Source organism: Oryx dammah, unplaced genomic scaffold (assembly GCF_014754425.2).
Source record: "Oryx dammah isolate SB20612 unplaced genomic scaffold, SCBI_Odam_1.1 HiC_scaffold_13, whole genome shotgun sequence".
Taxonomy (NCBI): domain Eukaryota; kingdom Metazoa; phylum Chordata; class Mammalia; order Artiodactyla; family Bovidae; genus Oryx; species Oryx dammah.
The window spans coordinates 10,578,254-10,606,253 of NW_024070197.1; the positions used below are offsets into that span (position 1 = coordinate 10,578,254).

At 56.0% G+C, this 28,000-nt stretch overlaps 1 protein-coding gene and 1 non-coding gene across 3 annotated transcripts; both read left to right on the forward strand.

Annotated features, from left to right (window-relative positions):
* The first annotated feature begins 752 nt into the window (after positions 1 to 752).
* Positions 753 to 27,054, forward strand: LIG1 (DNA ligase 1). 2 transcript variants are annotated; one of them, XM_040252411.1, is made up of 28 exons: positions 753 to 861; positions 3,669 to 3,739; positions 5,006 to 5,095; positions 6,298 to 6,436; positions 7,528 to 7,654; positions 8,637 to 8,732; positions 10,135 to 10,239; positions 10,663 to 10,779; positions 10,997 to 11,072; positions 13,645 to 13,725; positions 14,020 to 14,076; positions 14,861 to 15,033; positions 15,657 to 15,823; positions 16,214 to 16,290; positions 16,961 to 17,052; positions 17,248 to 17,347; positions 17,869 to 17,954; positions 18,517 to 18,632; positions 19,616 to 19,711; positions 21,872 to 21,982; positions 22,513 to 22,584; positions 22,973 to 23,117; positions 23,280 to 23,362; positions 24,070 to 24,222; positions 24,331 to 24,384; positions 24,948 to 25,091; positions 26,538 to 26,630; positions 26,791 to 27,054. In XM_040252411.1, the coding sequence occupies exons 2-28, from the start codon at positions 3,723 to 3,725 to the stop codon at positions 26,872 to 26,874; spliced, it is 2,751 nt and encodes a 916-aa protein (XP_040108345.1). In that variant the 5' UTR covers positions 753 to 861; positions 3,669 to 3,722; the 3' UTR covers positions 26,875 to 27,054. The 2 variants fall into 2 exon arrangements, with proteins under 2 accessions (XP_040108345.1, XP_040108346.1); XM_040252412.1 differs by having other exon boundaries at positions 10,666 to 10,779.
* TRNAC-GCA lies at positions 4,432 to 4,504 on the forward strand. The gene has a single exon. It is a non-coding gene; the product is annotated as a tRNA-Cys (tRNA).
* Positions 27,055 to 28,000: the final 946 nt, after the last annotated feature.

The following is a 28,000-nucleotide window of genomic DNA, read 5'->3' on the forward strand; positions in this document are numbered from 1 at the left end:
GCAGCTGTGCCCCTACTTCCAAGAGATGCTCTCGTATCCAGACGTCCTCCCCACATCGAGTATGGCCCCTTCACGTACAGCTGTGTGCCCCATTCACTTATGGCCAATTCTCTGAAGTGTCACCAGTGTTCATCTGCGGTCGCCAGATGCACCGCGCGGCCCAGCTGTGGCCCCCTCCTCCCACGTCCAGCTATTATCCTCCCCCAGATTCGCGTCCTCGCCCTAGACGTGGCCCGTCGTCGTTAGACGGGCTGCATCGCCCCAGATGCTCCCCCACGTCCAGCTGCGCCTCCCCGACTCTTGGAGCCACTCCCAGCCGGCTCCAGGCTCCACAACCCCTCCCAGCCCTGCCAGCCGCGGCACCTCCCCTCCCGGCTGTCCCACCCAGCTGTGCCTCTCCCCTCCCCCAGATGTGCACCCTTCCCGCCCCTCCCCACTCACCTACCCGCCCCGGAGCGGCGTCCACCTCCCACAATGCCCCGCGCCGTGGCCCGGCCCGGCCCTTGCTCCCGGGATGCCCCGCGCGGCCTCCCGCCTCTCTTCCCGCCGTGCCTCGCGCGGCGACTCCCACCGAATTTCCGTTTTCCCGCTGGTCACTCCTCAATCCAGAGCAACAGTGGCTCGGGGCTGTTTCCCAGCGTGCTCTGCGGGGGGGCGCGCCCCACTTCATCCCCTTTCCAGGGAGTCTCAAGACCGGGAGACTACAACTCCCAGCGTCCTCCTCGCGACGGCGGCTCGGACGTCGCCCGGCCCCGCCCCCGCCCGCCGAAGTCTGCGCGCGAAGTCGGTGGCGCGAATTTGGGACTGCGGGGTTGCTCCGGGCGAGACGCTCAGCACAGCAGCGCGCAGGCCTGGCGCGAGGCAAGTGGCACCAGCCTTGTGGGGCTTCAGGGCTGTTGAACAGCGCGCGTGTCGGCAACTCGGGGCTCCAGCTTTCGCTGAGTAGGTCGGCTGCAAATGAGAGGACATGGGGGCAGGCTGGTGTGCCCGGGAGCGCGCTGCGGAGGGGAGTGCGCGGGCTGCGGGCCGCCGGAGGGGGCGGGACGGCATCCGTCAGAGGTTCAGGATTAGGTAGAAGGTAGACGAAGACCGAAAACTGCACAGGACAGGATCTGAAGAGAGGCCTGGAGGGACGGGACTACCTGAAAGGGGCGTGGTTATATAAGGGTGAGGGGGCGGGGAAAGGCTCTAGGTGGGCGGGGTCATCCGGAAGTTGGAAGGGCCGGGGAGGCAGGCCCACCTGGAAGGGGGTGGGTCTAGGGGAAAGTTTAATAGTGGGCGGGGCCGGGGAAAGGTTGAAGGAGAAGGGTCAGCTTTAAAGGGAGAGCCCAGGGAGATGGAGGTGGGGCGGGGGGCGGGGCAAGTCAGTGGTAAGATCTAGGCCTAAAGCAAAGGCTTTTTGAAAGGTCGAGAACCTTCTGAATGGGGAGAGGTCTGGCCTTGTGTATGCCTGATGAGGGGGCGGAGTCAAGGGAAGAGACGTGAATGTGTGGGGTCCCGGGGAGGGGAGCTGAAAGGTCTGGGCTTATTGTGGGCTTCTCAGGTGGCGCTAGTGGTAAAGAACCTGCCTGCCAATGAAGGGACTTGAAAGACACAGCTTCGATCCCTGGGTCTGGAAGATCGATCCTCTCTGTTGGAGGGCATAGCAACCCACTCCAGTATTCTTGCCAGGAAAATCCCTACGGTCCATAGGGTCGCAAAAACTCTGAAACGACTTAGCACACAGCACTGCGCTTATTGCCCAGGATGGTGGAGGGAGGGCTAGAAGAGCTTGGGGAGGGAAGAGAGAAGGGTCTAGAGCTGGTCTGAGATGTTGGTTAGATATCCAGGTAGAGATATCAGCATAGAAAACTAGCAATATGAGTCCTTGAATTTTTTTTTTTAAATATGTATTTACGGACACCAAGATGAGGGTGTGGTATGAAGAAAGAATTTCAATGGAGCAAGAATCAGATGTTTCTAATCCTCTGATGGGCCAAGATGAGGAACAGGAGGTGACTTCCGGAATTAAAAACCCACAGTTCCTCTATCACCTTGATGAGAAGGGCCAGCTGAGGGATGTGGAGAAACTTGAAGGTTCAAGCAGGGATGGGAGGAGAGAGACTGGAGATGATGCCTTGGGACAGTTCTTTCTATGACGTCTCTGAAAAGGGGAGGAGAGATTGAGCGATAGCTGCTGGAACATGTAGGCTCAAGAGAAGGGATTTTGTTTGGTTTTTAAGATGGGACAAATCACAGCCGATTTGTAGATCGATAGGCATGGTCTAGTAGAGAGAAAAGTTATCTAGAGGAGAGAAAGGAGGGGCTTACTGGAGCATAGGGTTTGAGGAGGTCAGAGGGCATGAGATCTTGTGCGCAGGTCAAGGTCTGAGCTCAGATGAGAGTACAGCTGGGTGGTCGAAGTGCCTACAGCTGGGATTCAGAGGGGTGCGCAGGTGCAGCAAGAGGTAGATAAGGCGGTGGGAAATTGCCTTTATCGCATTTGCTTGCGTTCTCTCGGTGGTGGCGGGTGGAGTCAGTGTTGGCGACTAAAGAAGCCGCTTTGAAGTACAGCCTGAGAGAGCTGGAGAATTGAACGGTCTGGGGAAATGGAGAGGCTTGGACCGCAACCCGAAGGACTCCTGGCGGCCAGTCCTGCTCTACTCTGCGGTTGCAGGAACAGGGTGGGTGGAAAGTTGGCTTCAGTCAACAGCTTTGGGGTTTTGCCCGGTGAGATGGAGGGCAGGAAGCAGGGCCTAGAGAGCGATGAAAGGTGTACTGGAGTCTGCCAGAGTGAAGGAAGGAAGGGAGGACGTGATGGGGAAGGACAGTGAAAAGAGGGAGTACTGACTGGTTTGGAGACTTAGGGAAGGACTGGGGAACATTTGAAGCTGGAATAGAAATAATATAGGAATGGAAAAAGAGTTTTATTTGAGCCAAATGGAGGATTCTAGCCCAGGAGAAAGCCTTTCAGTTCTGAGGAACTGCCCCAGTGAAGCATGGTTTTCAGCAGATTTATATCTTGTTAGAACAAAGAGTGGGCCTCCCTGGTGGCTCCGTGTTAAAGAATCTGCCCGCAGTGCAGGAGACGCTGGTTGATCCCTGAGCTAGGAAGATCCCCTGGGGAAGGAAATGGCAACGCACTCCAGTATTCTTGCCTGGGAAACCCATGGACAGAGGAGCCTGGCAGGCTGCAGTCCATGGGGTTGCAAAAGAGTCAGACACATCTTGGTGACTAAACAACAGAGCGAAAAACGTATATCAAATGCGACCAGGGACACATTCTTTCAAGGTTTCCAAAAGAAAAAGATTAGCATGGACGCACAGAGTCATTATGGCCTGGGCACCTGGGAAAGGAATCTTGTCTTTGAAGAGCTGCTGGTCTGGGCTCATAGGAAGGAAGGCTTTTAGCCCTGTCTTCAGAGTAGACTTTTTTATTTCTCTTCTTTCGTTGGTTAAAGCAGCTGCCTATTACATTTGACAGCCCATATGTCAGGTCTGTCAGCGTGAAGTTCAAGCCCAGTGATGTAGATTTCAGGGTGATTTCCCCAAACCTCAATTCGTGAAAGTTTCTCCTCTCCTATCAGAGGTGTATGTGTTCCGATCTCCACACAATCAGTGTGTTTTGTGTTTTGATCTCTGCACAAAAATGAGTATCCTAATCAAGTATTTTTGGATGTTCTTTTCAGAAACTGGTGGCCAGAGAGGAGGAGGAGGAAGGGGGAGAGAATTCTGATACTATCATGCAGCGAAGTATCAGGTAAGGACCCCTGCCCCACCCACCAGCAGCTTGCATTCTCCAAATTCTCTGCTCCTCTCTCTACCTCTGCCCTTATCTTAGTATTTACGTAGGAATTTCCAGGAGTTGAGCAGTATGGAGGGTGGGGAGGGGCACTGGAAAACCAGGTGGTGTAGTAACTGAGAATTTTAGTGGCTGCAAGGTTCAGAGACCCTAGCCCCGTGGTTCTCAATCTGGGGCAGTTTCCAACTCCCCCCAACCCCCTCCAGCAGGGAACATCAGACATTCTTGGTTGTCACCACTTGGAGGGAGAGGCGGCTTCCCTTAGCATCTGGTGGGTAAAGGTGGGGCAGGCTGTTAACATCCTACAGTGCCCCAGATAGGCCCCCACAACAAAGTATGATCCAGCCTAAAGGGCCGGTAATGCCTGGGTGGAAGGGAGGGCCCATTACTTTACCTTTTCCAGAGCAGATAACACTTCCAAACATTTCATATTATCTATTGGCTTCCCTGGTGGCTGAAACAGAAAGAATCTGCCTGCAGTGCAGGAGACCAAGACCCTGGGTTGGGAAGATCCCCTGGAGGAGAGCAGGGCAACCCACTCCAGTATTCTTGCCTGGAGAATCCCCATGGACAAAGGAGCCTGGTGGGCTGCAGTCCATGGGGTTGCAAAGAGCCAGACGCAACTAAGCAGTGAACGCATTGCTTATGGTTCCCTGGTGGCTCAGACGGTAAAGCGTCTGCCTGCAATGCAGGAGACCCAGGTTCGATCCCTGGGTCAGGAAGATCCCCTGGAGAAGGAAATGGCAATCCACTCCAGTACTCTTGCCTGGAAAATTCTATGGGCAGAGGAGCCTGGTGGGCTACAGTCCATGGGGTCGCAAAGAGTCGGACACGACTGAGCGATTTCACTTTCACTTAATGTCTGCCTACTCCTGGAGCATCAGCCCCTTGAGGGCACGGACTTTGTGTCTGGGCCGCTCCTGTGCCCCTGGGTTCCCAGGACAGGCCCTGCCACATAGTAAGTGCACAGTTAATACTTGGAGGAGGGAAACTGGGATGCGTCCTGGCTCTCACGTGAGAGGAGAGCTGAGGCAGAAAAGCACACAGTGCTGCCTCCTCTGTCCGAGCCACAGTTTCCTCATCCATCTAAGGGGATTGTTCAAAGTCTCCTGCGGTGTGCCAGACATGGGGACGGGCATTGGAAGCTGAGGGATGTGGCATGTGTTAGAGGGGTTATTGGTACTGTTATCATTCACTTCTTTTCCCCCTCTTCTGCTCCTCCAGGTCATTTTTCCAGCCCAAGAAAGAGGGCAAAGTGAAGAAGCCAGAGAAGGAGACATCCAACAGCATCAGAGAAACGGAGTCCCCTCCGAAGTACGTTCTGGGGCTGGGAGGTGGTGAATCTGTTCCTTTCATCAGTCAGGACTCTCTTAGCTACAGGTGTTAACAGACTCGGCTCAGAATGTCTCAGGCCTCCATGGGGAAATTTTTGATTCTTGTAACCTGAAAGACTAAAGGTAGTGTCAGCTTCAGGTATAGCTGGATCCAGAACCTCAGAGTGGTCTTCAGGACTCTGGCCCAGTGTCTTGACTTCATTCTGGAGCAGACTTCCTCCACAAGGCAGGGACCCTGCCACTGGCTACATCTGAAGAGAACAGTGTTCTCTCCGCCACCATCCTTGTCATAAGTTCTTGGGAAGACCTTGTCCCTGGACCATGCAAGGTAGACTCAGCTCACCTTCCCAGTTTGGGGCCCGGGGGAAGTAACGTTACTTCTAGTGCCCAGTTTCTGCGTGGGTAACAGGGTATCATGATCTGCACCAGGATTTCAGTGTGGACTTGGTGTGTCAACACCCTAACAACTTACAGAACAGGGCCTGCTTCATAAAAGATGCTCAGCCAGTGATAAAGACCAGGTCATGATTTATCGACACTTGTGACTTTGAGATCCACCCCTTTTGTTTTTATGTTGCTGGGAAGTGTAGTCCCTCCCTAGGGGATCAGGGTCTTACATGACTGAAAGAAAGTCTCCAAAGGAATGTTGGAGGCCATTGTCTGCCCTCAGTAGGGACTTCGTGTGTTCCTCCAGCATCGCCCACCACAGGGTGGGCACACAGGAGCCCCCAGAGAAGTGGGACGGGGGGATGGGTGTTTCAGAGCATATGCTGAAGGCGTCCCTGGCAGCTCAGTGGTAAAGAATCTGCCTGCCAATGCAGGAGACACGGGTTCGATCCCTGGCTCAGAGAGATCCCACATGCTGCTGAGCCCATGTGCCATAATCATGGAGCCTGAGCACTGTAAAGGCTGGAAGCCATAACTACTGAGTTTGAGTACCCTAGGTCCCATGCTCTGGGACAAGAGAAGCCACTGCAATGAGAAGCCTATGCACCACGAGCAGAGAAAAGTAGCAAAGACCCAACATAGCCTAAAAAAATACATGCCAAGGAGGCTTCTGGGAAATGTTGCATGCTTGAAAGGCAAGGAAGGGAATGAAACATAATGAAATTGCTGGAGAGTCTGGGGGCAGCGTCCCCACTCTGCCTGCTGGAAAAACCTCCATTTTTTTTCACTTTCCAGGGTGGCACTGAAGGAGCGGAATCGAGTGGTGTCTGACGGTGACTCTCCAGTGAAGAGGCCAGGGAGGAAGGCAACCCGGGTCCTGGGCAGCGAGGGCGAGGAGGAGGAAGAGGAAGCCCCCACCACCCCCAGAAGCCAGGTGAGGCCCCAGCAGCCTGCCCCCATTTACCAGAAGCGTCATTCCCATTGGCCTTGGAGCTGAGTGCAGCAGCTGCTCAGGAGAATTCTGGAGCTGATGCCCCAGGGGGCAGAGGAGTTCAGTGGTTGGGCCTGGTTTCTGTGCACCTAACCCTGCCTCCTCCCTGGGGATGCCTTGGCAGGCAGCCTCAGGTGGCTCGGGCAGCTCCGGGTAGTCTCCCTCATCACGGGTGGCCGTGAAGGTGCTGTGAGTTGATTTACACAGTGACAGGAGAGAATACCTGCTGTGGAGGAAGGGCTCAGAACCCATGGAATCGAAGGCTTTCCATCTTCCCCAAGTCATTGGCTCACTTGCGCCCCTCATTTAAGTCATTTTGTGCCTGTTGGCTGCTCTGAAGGTAACATCCGAAGTGCAGCACTTCTCAGTCTGTCGATGGTGAAGCGACATCCTGTCTCCCCCACTGCTCACCCCCTTCCATCTCCAATTGGCCTTACATTGCATCGTGTAGACCTGGGGCTTCTGACCTAGCTGCAAGGGAGTCTGGGAAGGGTAGTCCTTAGGCTCCTGACCACACCTGGCTGCAAGGAAGTCTGGGAAGATTTTGGTTGGGCCGTATTATGTTGCTCTCCTGTGGTTAGTCCCTCAGTCGTGTCTGGCTCTTTGTGACCCTGTGGACAGTAGCCCACCAGGCTCCTCTGTCTGTGGGGATCCTCCAGGCAAGGATACTGGAGTGCGTTGCCATGCTCTCCTCCAGGGGATCTTCCCAACCCAGGGACCTGCAAGGTCTCCTGCATCGCAGGCAAATTCTTTACCATCTGAGCCACCACTTTTTGGTTGGGCCATATTATGCTTAGCTAAAAATCAAACATCTTGTCACTTAAGGGGGAAGTAAAAAAGAATTGTTAACCATGGTCCATAATAGGGACAGTCTGGGACCATGAAACTACACAGGGGAGTGGAGTGACTGCCCAGGTAAGAGGCCAGAGCTGGGGCTGAGTCACTCTGTTTTCTCGAGTGTTTGGAAACTGATATAGCTGGGTGCTCCCTCCTTCTCCCCCAACTCGGGAGCTGCTCTTTCTCTTCCTTTCCAGAAGCCTGCTTCAGACTCTCCACAGCCCTCACCTCCCAGTCCTGTCACACTGCCTGAGAGCAGCCCTTCCCGCTCCAGCCCCTCCCCAGCGGCTGCATCCCCATTAGGGATCCCGAAGCGTCGCACGGGTAAGGGCCCCCGGGCCACGCTGTTTCAGCCACGTGTCTCTGTCCACATGTGGATCTCTCCACCACTGAGCCACCCTCCTGCCAGCTGTGCTCTTAGCATTGTGGTTAAGAGCACGGCTCCACCAGCCCCTGGCTGTGTGACCTTGGGCAAATGACTTCCCTTCTCTGGGCTTTCTCACCGGTAGATTGTATGAAATCTAAACACATCAAGTATTTCTGGTGAAAATTCAGTGCGCAGTTGAGATGTGCTTGTAAGTGCATCAGATTTTGAAGGCCTAGCATAGGAAAAAGAATGATACTGACTTTAAATATTCAAAACATGTTGGAATCATATTTTGGTTATGGGGTCAAATGAACAAGATTATCCAAACTTAAATGCACCTCGTTCTTTTTCCTTTCCCCAGTATAGCCACTAGAAAGCTTCCGATGCCGCACGTGGCTCACTGTTTATTCCCACTGACAGTGCCGCTATAAGGAATGACATGCAGGCACGGGGGTGGCGCGGGTTGAGGCAGGGCCCAGAGGAGCGGCAGTCTGGGCTGAGTCTTGGATCAGGCTCTTGGTCGGGGTCGGCTCTGTTGAGAAAGGGTGACGGGGAAGAGTTGCCACCACGCAGAGCACGTGTGAAGGCCTCAGGGTGGGAACAGCACAGCAGGTGGGGGAGCCCCACACACCTCGGAGTCTCTGAGGATAAGGCGTGATGTGGGGGGCAGCAAGGGCTTTAAGATAGTGTGTGGCGAGAGGTGAGGCAGAGAGGGGGCGGCTGCTGGCTCCCAAGAGGAAGGGACCTGCCTGCTGCGGCCACACAGCCAGGAAGCAGAAGCCTGAAGGATGGGGCCCGCCCCCTGGCAGTGGAAGGGGCAGGTAGAGAAGGGCAGGGCCCCAGAGCTGTCTCTGGGGCCATCACCACGGAGGTCTGAGCCCGCTGTGGCAGGTCCAGTGGGCCAGCAAGAAGGCTACCCTGAGCCCTTTGTCTTTCCAGCCCGGAAGCAGCTTCCCAAACGGACATTTCAAGATGTCCTGAAAGAGCAGGGTGAGGACGAGGACCCAGAGACTAAGAAGAAGAAGGAGGAAGGAGGTGAGACCCTGGTCGGGAGGGAGGAAGCAGGGAGAGGCTCACTGTGTGTCTGGGGGGGGAGGTCTGGAAAGGTGGGGGCCTGTCTGGGAGGACAGGGTGTGGGGACCCCACTTGATTTGACACTTCGATCAGGAATCCACGCGTTTCCGTCAGAATCCCACATTGCTGCCCAGGGAATTTTGTCATGAATGCATTCTGGAATATGTTAGTTTGGCCATCTTAATTCATATATAGTTTCCCATTTTTCCCTTTTTATTTCTTGTATGGAAAATATTTTCCTCTAAATGATTTGTTTTTATTGTAAGTTTTGCCAAAAAGCAAAGAAGTGTACAAACTTCCAGGACCCGTAGTGTCTTAGTAACTGCCTCATTGCCCCAAGGCCTTTACTGTTCAGTTTGTCGAGATATGTCCAAACAACTATTTATGTTCTAGCAGCTTGGGCATTTGAGAAAGTAATATACGTAGCATTGAAAGGAGAAAAAAATTAATTCTTAAATGTTCAGTTAGTCTCCTGGGCACTGCACAATTGCTCAGACGTTGGAGTCCAGTTGAAAACTGCTGCCCTTGTTTCCTGTTCATGTTGATTTTCATTTAATACTTGGTTTTCATCACACCACCCATGAGTACCCAGCTTTGCAGAAAGCTATGTCATGGATTACCAAGAATGTGATAATGACAAGTGAAATGCTGCAAGCTAGTAGGTCACACAGCCCGTTTCCCTTGAAAATGTAAAATATCTTACCTGGGAAATGGAGCCATAAACATCTGATCCACAGATCATCTGGGGCCTTTACACGATCATGATAATCGGGCTTTGTCACTGTCGTTCGTTTTAATAAGGGGTCTTTATTGGGTTTGCCCTTTCCAGGGAAGGTCTGAATTTGGTGGAGGTCTGATTTCTGGTTGGCAATTTTTAGTCAGTAACAAATTTTACTGTAAATCATGAAGTATTAGCCCTTATCTGTGTCCAGGGGTTTTGGGGGTCAGGGCAGGGGATGACTTCTCTCTACTAAGGCAGATTATCCCCAAGTCAGTTGATGCAGTTATTATTATTACCCTGGAGGTGGGTTTTTTAATTTTTCAATCAGCTTAAAAAAACTTTATTTTTATCTCTAACAAGTTATCATTGGCATTTTGAAACCTTTCCAGGTCTATTTTACCGTGAATAATTCAAAAATAATGGTTTATAAGAAAAATCTGGCCCTCCCTGTTTCTCAACTACACAAGCAAGCTTGAGGGTTGGCTTCCGTCAAGGTCCCTGCGTGGCCCAGGGCTGACCCACCCTCACCCCTCCCGTCACTTCACACGTGTGGTCAGCGCAGCAAAGTGTCTTGGGAATGCAAAAGCCCTTGGGGAGGGGTTCCCAGTGACACTTCTTGCCATCTGCCTTGTCTGTCATCAGAAGCAGAGACACCAACAGAAAGCCTCCCAGAGCCTGAAGGGGGCGACAAGGAGGAAGTGGAAGACGGGGACCAGCCCATGACGCCCCCTGAGCCCCAGACCTCCAGTGAGTGTCTGACCCTCTTTCTCCCTGGGGCCCCTCTCTCTGGTTTTGGGGGGGTGGTCCCATGTCTTTAGAGGACAGTTAATGTAAATAAGGCTTAGATAAGACTTCAATAAGATTCTCCAATGTCTTGTCTAAAAGCAAATCCTAGGGGAAACTTTAGGTTTTGTTACTATTGTTATTTTTATTATTGTTTTTCCTCCACACATGTGAGGGAAAAAGAGCCAGTCATCCTCCAACAAGTTATCTTTCAGAAATCATAGGCACCGAGGACTTCCCTGGGGGTCCAGTGGCTGGGACTCTGTGCTCCCAATGCAGGGGGCCCAGGTTCCATCCTTGGTCAGGGAACTAGGTCCCACATGCCTCGTGGCCAAGAAATACATTTGTTTAAAGTTTGCTTCACCATCTGACCTCTCTCACTTTCAGCAGAGTCCCCGACAGAAAGCATTTCAGAGCCCGGGGTGACGGTGAAGCAGGAACCACAGGAGGATGGCCAGGCTCAACCGCCCCCCAAAGCTCCAAAGACCCTCAGCAGTTTCTTCTGTGAGTGTCTCCCCTTCACCTCTCAGGGCTGCGCAGGGAAAGAGGCAGGTGGGTCTTTCTCCAAGGAGCTCGGCCTTCCCGTGGGTGAGAAGGCCTGACTCACCCCTCCTGCCGTGTTCCCACCCTAAGCATGGGGCAGGGTTGCCTGGAGAGAACTTGGGGGGTGGGGACTGTGGGAAGGAGAAAGGATCCACTGTTTCCCTGCTTCATTCCCCAGCCCCCCGGAAGCCAGCTGTCAAAAAAGAAGCGAAAGAAGAAGGACCTGGTTCTCTGAGAAAGGATGAGACCAAGGGGTGAGTCAGGATCCATTCAGAGAACAGCAGATGAGACAAAGTAAGCCAGTGAGTCCCAGGTTTCACTGATCTGATTGTAGGTGGGCCTCCGAAACGGAGACCGGTAATCACCAAATAGCCTTTCAGCATTAGAATCTTGTGATTCAGGTTTAATTAGTCTAATAAAAAATTGGGGGTTCTTAATGACAAGTTTGTACCCCAGTCGCAGCCGTATTAGTGAGATTAAATGGCCCCATTTCAGCACGTGACTGCACTGTAGGAAAGGTCAGCTCCTTTTCTTGAGCCTCCTCTGTGTCAAGTCCCGTCCTACAGGTTTCTTTTATGCCTTTTTACTTCATCTCTGCAGTAGGCCTGTGCAGGAAGCTGATGTTTTAGCCATTTCCCAGGCATTGAAACCAGTAGCCCAGAGCAGCTAGGCCATCTTCCCTGGGACACACAGGGATGGTGGGGGTAAGGCCAGGCCTGGAAGCCGAGTTGCCCTGGCTCCTACACCGGGCCTCTTCTCTGTACCCCTGCCCTGCCCCCTGGGCACACGCCCATGCTTATATTACTTGTAAGTTTCTCTCACGATCTTGGTGTCTGACATAAAGTTCTGTATCCTGATTTTTACTTCTTGGGATACTGCGATCGTTTTTCTTAGACTCTTCTCAACCTGATCACTGATGGCCGCCTCCAGGAGACAAACTGTTAGGACCTCCAATTTCCTCGCCTTTAACTTGTTAATGGTAGAAAGCACACCCTTTTATCCACTGTAAACGGTGTGCCCGCACCAGACACTGTGCCCTCCATATCCTGATGCATTGACGCCTCATAGCAACCCTGTGCGTCGACTCTGTTGGGACTCCCGTTTCACAGGTGGGAAAAGTGAGGCATGGAGGCAGGACAGTGCTCTGGAGTGCTTGGAAGTCCCAGCTCTGCCTTTGTCAGCTGGATGACCTTGGCCAAGCAACTTAGCCTTTCTGGGCCAGTTTCCCCCTGAGGGTTGCAGACTAGCGCCTGGCCATGCCCACACTCGGCAAGTAGTAGCTGCTATTAATTATTATAAATTTTGATTGCCTTGATTAGACCACAGATGAGGAGTGTGGCAGAGTTGGGATTTGAGCCAGGCAGTGTGGCTGCAGAATTTCTTACCCTTCGGCTCTGCCGTTTCTCCTTTTAATAGGAAGAACCAGGCGGCGACCCCTTATCAAATACTGAGCCCATACAACTCACTGCGCGTGCTCCATCCAGCTCAGCCATCCTCAGCCCTGTCTGCACAGGATCAGCTGAAGAGCTGTAAACAGTCTGCAGTCTTCTCCCTCACCCCACATTTGGCAGAGACATAGGTCTGAGGCTGAGGAGTCAGTGTTGTAAAAATGCTCCCTACAAAGCACGCCAAGGAGTGGGAACTCTCTCCCTAATTTCTTCCTTAACCTCAGGGCGTATCAGGGCAGGGACTCTGGGTAGCTCCATATGGTTGGTTCAGAGGGAAATTGCTTCCTCACCAGGACACAGCTGGTCACTGATGGAGCAGCGATTTTAACCCAGATGAGTGTGACTGCAGAGTCTGGGCTGTGGAGGCTCTAACGGGGTGGGTGTGAGGCATTTCCTGAGGTACGATGATGTAGAGGGCTAGAACACAGTCTGAGAACTGTACCGCTTACTAGCTGTGTGGCCTCAGGTGAGCTACTTAACTACTGCCGAGTTTCCTTATGTGACTCGGGGGGCAGGTGAGTCCGTGCCTGCAGGACTGATTTGCTAGCAGATGGAGCATGGCTCCTTGGGGCACCCAGGGACTGCACCTTCTTCCTGCTGCTCCAGCCAGAGTGAGGGCGGGTCTGACCCAGAGGGGTCCTTGCCTCTCTGAGTGGACTCTGATCAGCATGGGCTTCCCAGGTGGCTCTGGGGTAAAGAATTCGTCTGCCAGTACAGGAGACGTGGGTTCAATCCCAGGGTCGGGAAGATCCCCTGGAGGAGGAAACGGCAACCCACTCCAGTATTCATGCCTGGGAAACCCCATGGACAGAGGAGCCTGGCAGGCTAGATGTAGTCCATGAGATCGCAAAGAGTCAGACACAGCTGGGCGACTGGACTGAATAATATTCGGATCACATGGTTCCACTTCAGCCACACCGACCCCTTTTCTTTTCCTCCAGCATGCCAGGCGTGTCCCTACCTCAGGGCCTTTGCACTGGCAGCTCCCCTCTGGAACACTCTTCTCCCTGCTCCCCACTCTGCTAACCCCTTGTATCATTCTGCCCAGATGTCTCCTCGGGCCTTCCCCGACTGTTCTCTGAAGCAGCATCTGCCTTTCTGATTTCTCCCTCTACCTGGTTTTTGTCTTAAAAATGTTTTAATACTGAAAAATGATTTATTCTCTTCTGCTTTTTGGTCTTGTTTGTCCCCCCCTCCTCTGCTGACTTTCACACTGGAACATGAGTTCCAGGTTAGCAAACTCGCTTTCATTCATTTCCATGCCCTTGTGCCTGGCATAGTACCTGGCACTTAGGACATGCTTAGTAAATGCCAGCCAGCGGAATGGCTTCTCCTCGACCCAGGCATCTACCCTGCAGCCTCCCCTTTCCCTCTACAGATACCTGGACCCACCGAGCTACAATCCTGCCAAGAACAACTACCACCCCATCGAGGATGCCTGCTGGAAGGCGGGCCAGAGGTGAGGCGTGGCCCTCCCCGAACCCCTCCTTTGGTCCCTGGCACTGTGGGAGGCCCTGTCTCCGGAGGCTTCAATGAGAGATTTGCCAGTCCTCCCCACCCCCCCCCCCACAACCCTCAGTGTTTTGGGGAGACCATTGGGCGCTCTGAAGGGGTAGGGGTCAGGGGTCAGGCAGGATTGCCTGCGAGCACCTGGGGATCAGCAGGTCTTTGACTGGGAGGCGTGTGGGGGCAGGGAGCTGGGGCGGAGGCAGCATGGGTGTACGCACAGCTCCTGTTTTTCCTTCTCCCCCAGGGTTCCTTATCTGGCTGTGGCCCGGGCGTTCGAGAAGATCGAGGAGGTCTCTGCTCGGTAATTAACCAGGCCGCCTGGCCAGGGCCAGCGGGGGCTCTCGCGGTTCTGTCCCACTGGCAGTGGCTGTGCCTCCAGCTGTTTAATTCTCTTAACCCCCTCCTGGCTCAGCTGCACCCTCACACACGACATCACAGACCACAGGCCTGGCCCCAAGAGCGGCCACAGGCCTCTGAAGGCCCACGCCATCGTTTCTGCCTGCTTTGTTGGTCAGAGCAAGATAGGATGGTGACCCCGTGATCCTTGGCGTGGGGAGAGAGGCTCCACCGCCTGGCAGCAGGAACTGGATACTAAGCTCAAGTGACCAAGAGTACCTGCAGCCTGGCTGATACTCCCGATCCTCAGAGTTAGAGAAAGCCCATGTCTTGTTTGTGGTGAGAGCCCTGTCTCAGCCCAGTATTCACTAGCTCTGTGATCTTGGCAAGTGACATAGTCTTTCGTGCCTCAGTGTCTTCACCTGTAAAATGAAATAACATCTAGCTCAGGGCAGCTATGAAAATCCAGGGAGTCAGCACGTTTTGAAGGCTTAATACCAACGCCTGGCACCCGGAGAGCAGTCCCTGTGCATGAGCTGTTTCCCTGTGGATGAATGTCCCCTTCTCCATCGGGTGGAGTCCTGTCCCACCGGCAGCCTGTGGCGGTGCCTGTGGCTCGGGTCACACACCGGGCGCTGGTCGTGAGCCCTCTCCTCGTCTCTTTTCCTGCGTTTCTTTTATCACCACGCTCCCCTACCCCATCTTGACCCTGAAACGTCAGGTGGTCTCACCCCCGTCCCCTCCTCCAGGCTCCGGATGGTGGAGACGCTGAGCAACCTGCTGCGCTCCGTGGTGGCCCTGTCACCTGCAGACCTCCTACCCGTCCTCTACCTGAGCCTCAACCGCCTGGGGCCACCCCAGCAGGGCCTGGAGCTCGGCATCGGAGAGGGCATCCTCCTCAAGGCGGTGGCCCAGGCCACAGGTGAGGCGGGGGTGGTGGTGGACACCCCCGGGCCGGGTGGGTGGGGGACTTCCAGGGAGCACATGGGGAGGCCAGGAGACGATGGGGAGGGGACCGGGAAGGTGGAGAGTTGGGGAGGGGGGCCACTGACGGGTTGAGAGCAGGGGGAATCAGGACCGGGTCTGCACCCAGACCAAGTGGGGGAGGGGGATGCCACAGGCGCAGAGCAAGGCTGAGGGTCGGGGCTCGTGGAGGTCGCAGAGGCCCTTAAGGGCTTTGGCCCACAGAGCCACGAGGGGAGCTGGGGACAGAGTGGGGTTGTGCCCGGGAGAGGCTGGCTGAGTGGGCGGGACCTGCCCACCTGCCCAGGGCCTGGGGTGCTCCGTGAGGGCGTTGGGGAGCCGTGGAAAGGTCCCAGGCAGGCAAGGGGCAGGGTCAGTTCTGGACCCACGTGGAGGACAGACAGGAAACCAGGAAGCCAGGGAGGAAGTCGGGACCGAGATCCAGGGCTTTAAATCCCACCTCCATACTGATGATGCCGCCCCAGACGATGTAGACGGGCTCATCATCCCGGTTTTTGGAGAGGGGAGCCCGGTGGCCACACCCATCCTGGCACTCAGCTGCTGCCCCCTCTACCCTATAAGGTCGGCAGCTGGAGTCTGTCCGGGCCGAGGTGGCCGAGAAGGGTGATGTGGGGCTGGTGGCCGAGAGCAGCCGCAGCACCCAGAGGCTCGTGCTGCCCCCACCCGCGCTCACCGCCTCCGGCGTCTTCGCCAAGTTCCGGGACATCGCACAGCTGGCGGGCAGTGCTGTGAGTGGGCGGGTGGCTGGCCCTCCCCAGACCCTCTCCTCCTGGGGACCCGGAAGGCTCTGGTTCGACTGCTCAGGGTGGGGTCACCTCGGTCCTGCGTTTGGGATCAGAGCTTCTCTCCTCCTGCTGCTCTCAAGACTGCGGGACTCTCCTCCTGAGACCCTAGCCCCAGTGTAGGCCGTGGGGCTCCGTGCACACCTGCTGAGCAGAGCCGGGGTGGGAGGCCAGGAGGAGGACAAGCTTCTCACTGTTCTCTGTGCTCTGGGCTGTGGAACTGGGGAGCAGGGCTAGGAGGCGGGCAGGTCTCCAAGGGTGGCAGCTCCCCAGGCAGCGAGGGTGGCCCCCCTCCCTTCACCCCCGGCACCAACCGCCCTGCCCCCTTCTCTCCAGTCCACCACCAAGAAGATGGATGTCATCAAAGGCCTCTTTGTGGCCTGCCGTCACTCAGAGGCACGTTTCATTGCTAGGTGAGGCTGTGGGCCTGTGAGGTGGTGGGGGGGCCCGGCCAGCAGGCGCATCACTGCTGATACCCTGACTGCCCTGGGATGGGAGCATTGTGACTAGGGCACGGAGCTCCTCTTCTTAGCAGCGCTGCCTGGAGAAGCCTGGGCTTGTGGGTGAAGCATGCCGCGGTGGATTAGTGATGTCTGCCCTGGCCTGTGCCTCGAGCTTTCTTCCATGAGCTCCTCCCTGCAGCCCTGGGAGGCTGTGAGCCTCACCCCCGTCTAGAGAAGGGGAGATGGAGACACAGGGAGGTGCAGCCTCCTGCCCAAGGTCGCTGTCTCAAGCAGGCCCGTGCGGGCACAGGTTCTTGGCCATCACACCCGGGCACCCTTGGGCAGGCTGTTCCAGGCCCGGCCGTGCCCTGGCCCCACCCCTGCCATCACTGCTTTGTCAGAGGGCAGCTGAGGAGAGAGACGGAGGCCTTGCCAGGCCCCTAGTTCTGCCCTAGGCACTGCCTGCGGTCGTGATGGTTTGTGGTCGGCCTCTGTCAAGTGGGGCTGTGTGATCGCAGGTCCCTTCCAGCTCTGGAGGCTGCTCTGGTTTAGAGGAGAGGGTCGCGGTGGGGAGACTGGAGGAGGGAGGAGCATGGGGCTGAAGAGGCGCACCCATCCCCGTTCCCCACTGTCCCCCCAGAGCCCTGAGTGGACGACTGCGCCTCGGGCTGGCTGAGCAGTCGGTGCTGGCGGCCCTCGCCCAGGCCGTGAGCCTCACGCCCCCCGGTCAAGGTGAGCCCCGGTGGCCGGCCCCACGCTGCCACTCGAGTTAACCCGGCCACCCTTCCCCTGACCCCCACCTGGTTCCCTCTGCCCGTCCAGGCCCCTCTCCCTGAGGAACGTCTCACCAGCACCCCCTGTGGACCCGGGGCTAGCTGAGGGGGGTCGGGCCCTTCCCAAAGCCCCTTCCTCTTGGGTTCCTCCTAGGATGCCCCCCCGCCGTGGTGGACGCCGGGAAGGGCAAGACGGCAGAAGCTAGAAAGACGTGGCTGGAGGAGCAAGGCCTGATCCTGAAGCAGACCTTCTGGTGAGACCTGGGCTACAGAGTCCTGGGTGGGGATCAGACGAGACGGGCGCTGGGCACAGGGAGGTGACAAAGGTCAGGGAGGCGGCTGACGGTGAAGGGTCAGGGACACAGGGACGGGGAGAGGCGGAGACCCTGACAGCCAAGGGGAGAGGCAGGCAGAGGCTTCTGAGTTCCAGGCAGGACTGCGTGTGGAAAGGCCATGAGAAACCCAGATAGAGCCTGGTGACGGGCACACCGTGAGGGCCGTGCGGTCACGGAGAGGACTCTGCCCCTGCCTGGAAACCTCTACACTCTCGCTCTCGGGCCAGCCCCAGACCATTGTTAAACAGGAATATCGGGAGGGGGAGGCCGGCCTGGAAGAAACATGAAGGACCACAACAGTCGGGGCGACGAGGGGAGTCGAGGGAGGCAGGAGCCGACCCTGGGACGGCGTGACAGGCAGGCAGTGGCGGATCTCACAGCCAGCGAGCAGGGTTCTAGAAGGACACCCCCGCCTGCCTTATTCGTGCTCCCTGCCCCAGTGAGGTGCCTGACCTGGACCGGATCATCCCCGTGCTGCTGGAACACGGCCTGGAGCGGCTCCCGGAGCACTGCAGGCTGAGCCCAGGTACTCACCTCCATGAGATCTGCCCCCGCCCGCCGCCACCCATCCACAGCCTCGCCCCGGGCTGGCTGCTACCAGGCTCCCCTCGCTCCATCCCTGGGGTGGCCAGCACAGGGCCCCCTGCTCAGAGAGCACCCCCCTCTCCCCTGAGCCAGCCCTGTCCCGAGTCGTGCCTCGTCTCCGTGGAGTTCCCGCTTCCGTGTTTGAGCTGCTGTCCCCGAAATACCCCAGAGGCAGTGCGGCAGGCAGACGGCATCTCGTTCTTCTGTCCCTGGAAGGGCCCAGAGGGAGGCGGGCGGCAGGGGAAGGGTCGCGCTGCACCCCGGGGCTCGCCCCAGGTCCTTCTCTCATTGCTTTGTCATTCGGAGGCTGCGGCTCGATTTTGTAGACCGCTCGCATTTCTGGTTTAGTTTTCGAGAAGGGGGCGGCCGGGCTCTGTGATGATAGACCCAGGTGTTGCACGCATTGCTTCTGAGTGCGATTAGCAGCCTCCACCCTGCCTCCATGAATTCACCGCCCGCCCCCAGTAAATTCTATCTGAATTCACTCTGTCCTCCCCTCCCAGGGGTTCCCCTGAAACCAATGTTGGCCCACCCCACCCGGGGTGTCAGCGAGGTCCTGAAGCGCTTTGAGGAGGCAGCTTTCACCTGCGAATACAAATACGACGGGCAGAGGGCACAGGTAAGGGGTAGACGCGCCGTCGAGCTGGGGCATGGGGTCCCTCAGGGCCGGCCGACCTCGCCATGACTTCTCATCTAGTCTCGCACGGCCCTCGGGGCTTTAGTTCCCACCTCCAGTGGTGCAGCCATAGCCACCTGACTGGCTCCTCTGAAGACAGATCTTGCTGGGTAACATCGTCAAGTCCTGACCCAGGGCAGTGGGAGCTCAGAAGGCATGGGCTGCACGCGTGCCCTGCTGGTGGGCGTGTTGATGTAGCCGGTGCGGTTACCTGGACGTGTGTCCCGGCTCCCAGGGCTGGAGACGGCCTTGGTCTGGGCTGTGAGGATACTTGTGGCTCTTCTGTCCTGGGGGGAGTGGGGCCGCGCCCTGCTCACACCTGGGGACAGGTAAGCGAGCTCGGTAGGCGCCTCCCTGTGGTGCCTTGGGGTAGTTACACGCAGTAGATTGGATAGACTCAGCATAGATGGACCTTCGAAATACAGTGCTGAGCAGAAAATAACTATGACTTAAGATCATGATAGTGACTTAAAAACACATATGTTTAAAGTCATATGTTACGCACACATATACTACTGTTTCTTGGGGTAATATGCATATTAGGTGGCATATATATGGCTCTGCTCAAGGACTGTGACCCAGACGTATTAAAATGAACACGTTTAAATCGTAAAAACCAGAATGTTATTTATAGCACCACAACGTCCAGACAAATTGACGCACGCACACACACACAGCAAAGTACCTGTGCTAGCCGGGGGAGGAGGGGGTGGACTGGAGATGAAGACGAGGCGGCAGGGGCTCCACAGACAGGCCTGGGACACGCCCTCTGAACCCAGGAGAGGACTCACTCAGGTCTCTGCACCAGTTCCTCCTGCAGAGCTTCTGGAACCTTCTGCTCATGGAAATGGGGTCAAGAAGAGAAAGTCGGGGCTCCCGGGGGTGGGCCCGGCTCTGAGTCCCTCTCCCCTTCCCCACGGTGGCAGATTCACGTTCTGGAAGGCGGGGAGGTGAAGATCTTCAGCAGGAATCAGGAGGACAATACTGGAAGGTACCCTGACATCATCAGCCGTATCCCCAAGGTGAGCGCCTGCTACCGGCTCCACTTGAGGGGTCGGGGAGGGGTGCTGGTAGGGGAGCGGGGAACAGAGGGCCAGCCAGGCCGGCCCGGTGCAGCGGGAGTGAGTGCAAGGAGATTGGAGTGTGTTGGGTTATAGATAATAGAACGCCTGCAGACTTTTTTTTTTAAATCTAAAGGCGGGTGGCCGTGGGCTGGCTCAGCTGCGGACTGAAGTCTCTCCAAACCCAGCTGGGTCTGCTGTCTTCGGCTCGATGCCTTTCATCCCAGTGCCTGGCCCCTTGGTCTCCAGGTAGCCGCCACACTTCCAGACAGAAGATGGGTGGGAAAGGGATTCCAGCTGCTGTCCGCACCCATGAGGAACGTTAGTGCTTTTCCAGGCACCTCCCCTCACCCCCGGCTGACTCCAGCTTGGGGGTCCCCTGTGCAGTCCAGGTCACAGGCACTCTGGTGCAGCGGAGGCTGGGAGACGCAGAATCACACTGTCGGGGAGAGGGTTCGGGATGAAGGTGGAGGAGAAAGAAGCCTGCACGCTGGCCCACAGTCTGTAAATAGGGCTGGATCTCTAGGGCCCTGGAGCCAGGCTGTCTCTGCTCCCAAGGGCCGTGTGGACCTACTTTAGGAGTTCTCAGTCCAAGAGGACTTTGTTGTTGTTCGGTTGCTAAGTCGTGTCTGACTCTTTGTGACCCCATAGACTATAGCCTGCCAGGCCCTTCCGTCCGAGGGATTTCCCAGACAAAAAGACTGGAGTGGGTTGGCATTTCCTTCTCCAGGAGATCTTCTGAGTCGGGGCTCAAACCCAAGTCCCGGCAGATCCTTTACCACTGAGCCACCAGGGAAGCCCGCAGAGGGGGCTGGTCTTCTGTAATTAGTGGGGACGTTGGCTCTTTCCCGGAGCAGCGAGGACAGGGGGACAGTGCAACGCGGGCATTCATTGAGCTCCTGTGATGCTGCCAAGTGCTGCTAGTTTTTAAAACCAACTTAAGGCGTAGTTTCCATAAAAGGTTCTGACTTTAGAGTTGGAAGACTTTTGACAAGGTCACCCAGCCACGTAATCAACATATAAAACATTTCTGTGTGTTTATCACTCCAGAGTGTGTGCTCATGCCCTGTGCCAGGCAGGCCCCTCTCCCCACCCCCACCATCCACCTCCTGCGGCAACAATGACTGACACAAGCTCGTGTTGCCTGTCCTAGAGCTTCATGTAGGCAGTCACAGTACAGGGTTGGTGGGATCTGGCTTCTTTCACCCGTTCATTCAAGTATTTCCTGGCCGTCTGCTCTGTGCTGAGCCCTGTGCTGGAGGCTGCGACTTGAACCCAGATGGGAGAGCAGGCAGGTCTTCACCAGAGCCCTGCTGTTACCTCTGAGTGTACTGAGATTGGGCTCTGAAGAAAAGGTTCAGCATCCTGTGAGCCTTTAGCAGAGTACGACCTAGCCTTGGTGTCAGGAAGACGGGGCCATCACCAAGCACAGCCCAGGATACAGTGTGAATGGCCCTGGGAGCTATGCAGATTCTTAAGTCCAGAGCGTGTGCACAGGCCCTGTGGTTGGAGGGGCACAGTCCGTTCAAGAACCAGAAAGGCTTGTGTGGGGGGGTGCAGAGAGTGAGTCTGAGGGGCTAGGTGAGGTGAAGGGGTGCAGGGGCTGGCCAAGGAGAGGTTCCAAGGGTTTGGGGAGCCGTGTGTTTTCAGCAGGGATGAGCACTGAGCAGATGTGGGGTTTGCTGAGAGCAGCCTGGCTGCGGTGAGGAGAGCGTGTTGGGCAGAGTCAGTGCAGGAGGAGGGAGACTGGTAGGATGCTGTGGCTTAGGCTGGGCTGGGCTCGGTGAGGTGATGGCAAGTGGACGGCTTGGAGACTTCCGAGAGAAGATGGACAAGTTCACGGCTGAATTGAATGTAAAGTGAGCAGAAAAGGAAGATGACAAAGGCTCCTGGGTTTCCAGCTTGTGGGACCACCTAGTAAGTCCTCAGAAAACTTAGTTTTTTCCCCTCTCAGCGGGGACCAGAAGGCATCTGTGTTCACGTGTGTCTCTAAGGCTGGCATCCGTTTGTCACTGGATCTTCTCCATGTAGAAGGGAAATAAACTGGTTTCTCTCCATCTGTCTTTTGGCCTCATCTACCACCTCTCATGATGCTCTGGGTTTTCCCCTTTCACCTTTCAGATTAAACTCCCATCAGTCACATCCTTCATCCTAGACACAGAAGCTGTAGCTTGGGACCGGGAAAAGAAGCAGATCCAGCCATTCCAAGTGCTCACCACCCGCAAACGCAAGGTAGCCTCTGCCCCACTCCAGCACCTGCCATCGTCTTCCACCCAATCCTGCCCTGTCCCAGAGAGACAGAGTTGTCAGTTAGAATGTAGTTCTCTCAGCCTTTTACAACATGGCTGCCACAGCTCCAGCCATCACGTTCTCATCCCAGCATGCCAAATAGGAAGGAGGGAAGGGGTCTTTTCTTATTATGAAAGATCTGTTCCAGGAGCCCCCTCATCCTGTACCCCAGAAAACTTCTTTACTCTCATTGGCCAGAATTGTCATGTCACCCTCACTAGTTGCGAGGGAGGCCAGGCAAGCGAATAAGTAGCAGAGGGGAATGAGATGGTTGCTGTCATAATTCAGTGCCAACGGCTGGCATCATTGCTGTGCTATAGGCGTGCAGCCTTTTGGCTGGGGAGAAGGGGAGAGTGGCAGGTGACTTGGGTGTCTGCCTTGGGCGTGATGGGAGGGCCCCCACGAGGGCCCCCACCCAGCCGCATCTCACCTTTCCCCACCCCCACTCTGGGTCTCCATCCCTCCTGACCCAGGAGGTGGAGGCGGCGGAGATCCAGGTGCAGGTGTGTCTGTATGCCTTCGATCTCATCTACCTCAACGGAGAGGTGAGTTCCAGCACTGTGTCTTGGGTGGTCGGGGAATGAAGTGGGTGTGTAAACCTGGGAACCAGTGGGCTGAGCTGGGAGGCCACGCTCAGGCAGCGGCTCTCAAAGTGTGGCCCCTGAGGCCTCCCCTTTCCAACTCTCCATCTGTATGCCTGTCCTGCAACCAGAACAACCTACTGCGGCTTGAGGGTGGGAGCAGACGTGAGAATCCAGCCTCTATTAAGCCAGACACTACAGAATTGCCTAAAATGAAAACTGACGCCCCTCTTCATACTCATCTCCATCAGCCACAGGGTGACCTGTGACCCACCCGCTTCCCGCTTTGCCCGACGTTGGGCTTTTCCTCTTTATTTCCACGGTGACATCTGTCTCTCATCCCGCCCCGCAGTCCCTGGTACGTGAACCCCTCTCCCGACGCCGGCAGCTGCTCCGGGAGAACTTCGTGGAGACGGAGGGAGAGTTCGTCTTTGCCACCTCCCTGGACACCAAGGACACAGAGCAGATCGCCGAGTTCCTGGAGCAGTCGGTGAAAGGTGAGGGTGTCCCACAAGGTCTGTGCCCCCCTGGTACTGTCCCTCCCCGCTCCGTGATCTGCACCCACCCGGGCCCACCCTAGACGACGGGACCAGAGTCCCGCCCATAGCTGTTGCGAGGCTGCGAGCCGGGGCTTCACGTGGCTCTCCTGTGTTCCCTAGACTCCTGCGAGGGGCTGATGGTGAAGACTCTGGACGTGGACGCCACCTATGAGATTGCCAAGAGGTCACACAACTGGCTCAAGGTGCTGCCCGCCCTCTCACCCTGCCTGCTCTCTGAGCTCAGGGACCAGAAGTCTGTCCCTGCTGGGTGGTCCACTCCCCATTCCCACCTCACCCCATTTGAGCTCTGGGGCCCTCTGCTCCTTCCCTCCCACCTCCCACAGCAGCTGCCTCGGCCTTGCTGCCTGCACTGCTCCCCGTGAACAAATTCACCGAGGACTGGTGGAGAACCGCCTGTCTGGGCACCCCAGGTGGCAAGATGAGGGAGCCTGGGGAGCTCTCTGTTCTTGTCCTCCACCAAGAGGTCAGCCAGGATGCAGATGGGGAGTAACGAGCAGGGTAAAGCCAGGGGCAGGGCCACAGCAAGTGCAGAGGCCCTGGGGTAGGAACAGGCTCCTGCCTGGCACACAGTTGGTACTTAATTTAGTTTCTGGAATGAGTGGATAGATGTTCTCCCTGTGAAGGAGTGGAATGTCCCTCCATACTAAAAGAAGGGGGATCTGGAGTGACCCCCCCCAAAGTCTCCCCACCTGACCCGTCCCCTCCATCCTGCCTTCTCCTCCCATCAGAGGGGCCCCTTTCTCATCAGCCCTTTCAGCCGAGAAACCTGTCCGTTGTCCGCTCTCCTCCTAGCGTCTGTCCTGGGTCTTCTCACCCAGCCCCCCCCACACCAGCAGTGGGGTTCACACCTGAGCTCCCCACCCTCATCTCTGGCCTTCCCTCCCCCTAGCTGAAGAAGGACTACCTGGAGGGTGTGGGCGACACCCTGGACCTCGTAGTGATTGGTGCCTACCTGGGCAAGGGGAAGCGGGCCGGCCGGTACGGAGGCTTCCTGCTGGCCTCGTACGATGAGGAGAGCGAGGAGTTCCAGGCCATCTGCAAGGTGCCGGGTGGACCCCGAGGCAGGGGCTGGGGAGGGGCAGACCCGGCTCATCCTGGGCCCGCGGGAGCTGGGGGCAAGCAGAGCTACTGACCCCTGTCCTCCTTGCAGCTCGGAACTGGCTTCAGTGACGAGGAGCTGGAAGAGCACCACCAGAGGCTCCAGGTGAGCCCTCCCCACCCGCTCGGGGCTCTCGCCGTGCCGGAGGCTTGGCCGGGGGAGCCCAGCACGTCCAAGTTCAAGTCCCAGCCCCGCCAGCTCTGGGCCAGAGACGCCTCAGGGAGCCCTGTCTGCCGCGCTCGGGGCCAGGCTCAGGGCAGCGTGTGTTGCTGGCTCCCCGAGTTCGCCCTCAGGATGCCAGCAGAGCCTCTGGTCGCTGGGGTGGCTGCTGGCCCGGCGCTGGGCGTCTGGGGTGCGCTCCAGTTTCTTGCGTGTTCGTGTCTCCAGTCTGTGTCCCTGTCTGGGTTCTGTCTCTCTTGGTCTCTGACTCCCGTCTCTGGGTCTCTGCTCCTCTCTCTCTCTGCCTTTAATTTCTTGTCTCTGCTCCCAGGGTCTCCATTTCTTCCTTCTCCTGTTTCTTTCATCACCCCTCGCCCCTGCCAGCATTTTACTTTGAGGGGTGTCTCCCCTTCCCCACCTTCCTCCCTCTTTCTTCGCTGCCCTCCCTCCCCCAGCCCTCGGCTTTGACTTAGATCCAAGACCCTCTCCCCCTTCTCGCACGACTGCAGGCCTTAGTGCTGCCCACCCCGCGTTCCTATGTCCGGGCTGACGGCGCGGTGGCCCCCGACCACTGGCTGGACCCCAGCGATGTGTGGGAGGTGAAGTGTGCAGACCTCTCCCTGTCCCCCATCTACCCTGCGGCCCGGGGCCTGGTGAGTAACTGGGGGACCCCGAGGAGACCCTCCGAAAGAATCCTAGCTGAGTGGCTGGAGAGCAGCGGGGAGAGGATTCTGGGACCCATGTCTGTGCTTCCGGGGTGATGCTTCGGAAGACCGGAGCTGGCGTTTTATTTGGGTTTCATGCAATGAGATCAAAGTCTCCTTTAAAAAAAAAAGGAAAAATTCCCCAGGAGTAGAAAACAATGAAATTGATTTATTTGACTGTCAAATTTTTAAATTTTATGTCTTTAATTGTGTGTTCTTACTGAAGTATAGTTGGTTTACAAAGTTACGTTGGTTTCAGATGTGCAGCAAAGCGATTCGGTTAATTTTGTTTAGTTGCTAATCATACCCGACTCTGCGGCATGCCAGGCTCCTCTGTCCATGGGATGGAACCTGTGTCTCCTGCACTGCAGGTGGATTCTTTACCTGCTAAGCCATCGGGGAACCCAACATTTGTATCTTTTTTTTTTTGAAAATCACTTTCTTAAATATCAGTCTCACACTCAGCTCTTAAGTAATTTTTGAAAGCAGTTCCTTTCAGTAAAAACTTAGGATACTTCCTGCTGACCATTTACGAGAAAAAGAAATTCCTGTGTTTCTTTATCAACTGTAGTTCATTTTCACGTTCCAAGTTTTAATGCTCCTTGCCTAATTTCTCTCACTGGTGGTTCCATTCTCCACACTTGCCAAAGGGTCCTTGTCCCGGGGGACCCTCACCCCCTGCCACCGACCGGCACTAGGGCAGCTCTTGGCATCCTCCTTTCAAAGAATAGGAAATATAATTTTTTAAAATTGAAATCTAGTTAACTGAACAGGAAACCTTAAAAATATACCCCCTTTGGGATTTCTTCTGATCCTTCAAAATCTGGCATGCACATTTCTGCTTAGCAGCAGACTTCTACGAAAAGGCAAAGCTCATACTTTTTATCTTGTTTCCTTCTTGAAATTTCTCACTCCTGCTCCACCTGGGGCATTCAGGGTTCCCTGGTAACAAGCAATGGGAGCAGCATTTATCACACACTTAGGTGAAGCAGGCATGGCACTTGTTCATACTCATCCTCATAAAAACACTGACCTTCCCATTTCACAGATGGGAAAATGGAGGCCCAGGGCATATAACAGGCCCAGGTTCACTTGGCTTCTGAGTCGGGAGCTGGGCTTTGAACCCCGGAGTCTAGTTTTAGAGTCCACCTCTGGCTTTGTGCCCTCTGCCTTTCAGCCCTGTTAACAATGGCAACAGAAGCCCCAGCAGCCCCCTGTTCTTACAACGCTCGGTACAGCCCAGCCGATTTACCTGATGTGATTTTTACAATGACCCATCACTTAGTCCCATTGTATGGATCAGGAGACTGAGGCCAGAGGCACAGGAGCAGGGAGGAGACCTTGGGTGGGGAATGCTGCCTGCTCTCCTTACCGCTTCCCCCGTGCCTTCCCCAGGTGGACAGCGAGAAAGGGATCTCCCTCCGCTTCCCCCGGTTTATTCGTGTCCGTGAGGACAAGAAGCCGGAGCAGGCCACTACTAGTGCCCAGGTAAGGCCTGTGGTGGAGGGGTGGGTGGTTGGCCCAGGGCTGGGCTCACCTCACCAGGCCAGCCTCTCAGAGAGCATGGGCTCTGGCCCGATTCGGCTGGGAAGAAAATGAGGCCGCCCTGGGGCTTCTGACTCACCCACCACCCACCCTCTCACCTCAGGTGGCCGGTCTGTACAAGAAGCAGAGTCAGATTCAGAACCAGCAGGGTGCTGAGCCGGACTCCGAGCAGGAAGAGTTCTACTAGAGTGTCTGCTCGCCATGGAGGCTGGGGGCACCCGGGGCGGGGGTGTGGCTGCTAGTGCTCAGCACGGCTGGTGTTGCCCTGTGCACGTGGGCTTTGAAAGTCAGGTGTGTGTGAGGGGATGGTTTCAGTGAGGGTCTGGGGTTTGGTCATTTTTTTTCAATAAATAATTATTGAATACCTGCTGTGTGTCCTTGCTGGGCTCTGGGGGTATGGCCTTAACAGGTCACATTCTAGTAGTGTGTAACAGTGTGGCTCCCCTGGTGGGTTAACAGAATCCACCTGCCAGTGCAGGAGAACTTGGGTTTGATCCCTGAATCAGGAAGGTCACCTGGAGAAGAAAATGGCAACCCACTCCAATAGTCTTGCCTGGAGAATCCCATGGACAGAGGAGCCTGGCGGGCTACAATCCATAGGGTTGCAAAGTGTCGGACATGACTCAGCAACTGAACCCACATGCACGTGCAACTGTGGGTGTGATGGCTGGAGCTGGGGCTGCCACCTTGTGATCATGAGGAACAAGCCAGGAGAGTCACAGAGAAAGTTGCCCTGACAACCCTTAACCAGCGAACCAAGGGCGGCAGCTGCCTCACTGGACTGCTTGTCGTGGGGGTGGAAGAAAAAAATAACTAAATTCCATTGTGATCACACCACTGTACAAATGGGGTTTGTTTCTCATAGTTAAGAGTTCTACCTTAAAGCACTGGCAAATTAATGTGCCTCTATATTTATCATGTTCAAGTAAAATCCTAAGTGTTAAATATTGTATGTCTGGCGATCCCAGTGACCATCTCTGCATGGAGTCCTGAGGTTCCCCTAGGCATGGAACCGGGTCTTCCTGAGGAAACTGGGACCAAGGACACTCCCCCCCAACACCCCTGTGGGCCCCCCATGAACACACTCCTCAGGCACCCATGACTGCCCATGTCCCTCTGCCAGGGCTGGGCAGGGATCTTCTCATTAGTGACCCTCATGACATCCCCACTAGGGAGATGCTTTCATTATCCCCATTAAGCAGATGAGAACACTGAGGCACAGGATGAGTTATTCCCCAGGTGTACCGTTGAGGGAATGGAGGGCCAGGGCTTGGCCTGGGCAGTCTGCTCTCAGCCCCCTACTGTAGCGCCTG

What these genes read in the sequence shown, in the direction of transcription:
- LIG1 (XM_040252411.1), top strand. An exon ending in TGCTGGAAGGCGGGCCAGAG is followed by an intron (nt 13,726 to 14,019) that starts GTGAGGCGTGGC and finishes CTTCTCCCCCAG; the next exon opens with GGTTCCTTATCTGGCTGTGG. An exon ending in TCACCACCCGCAAACGCAAG is followed by an intron (nt 21,983 to 22,512) that starts GTAGCCTCTGCC and finishes CTCCTGACCCAG; the next exon opens with GAGGTGGAGGCGGCGGAGAT.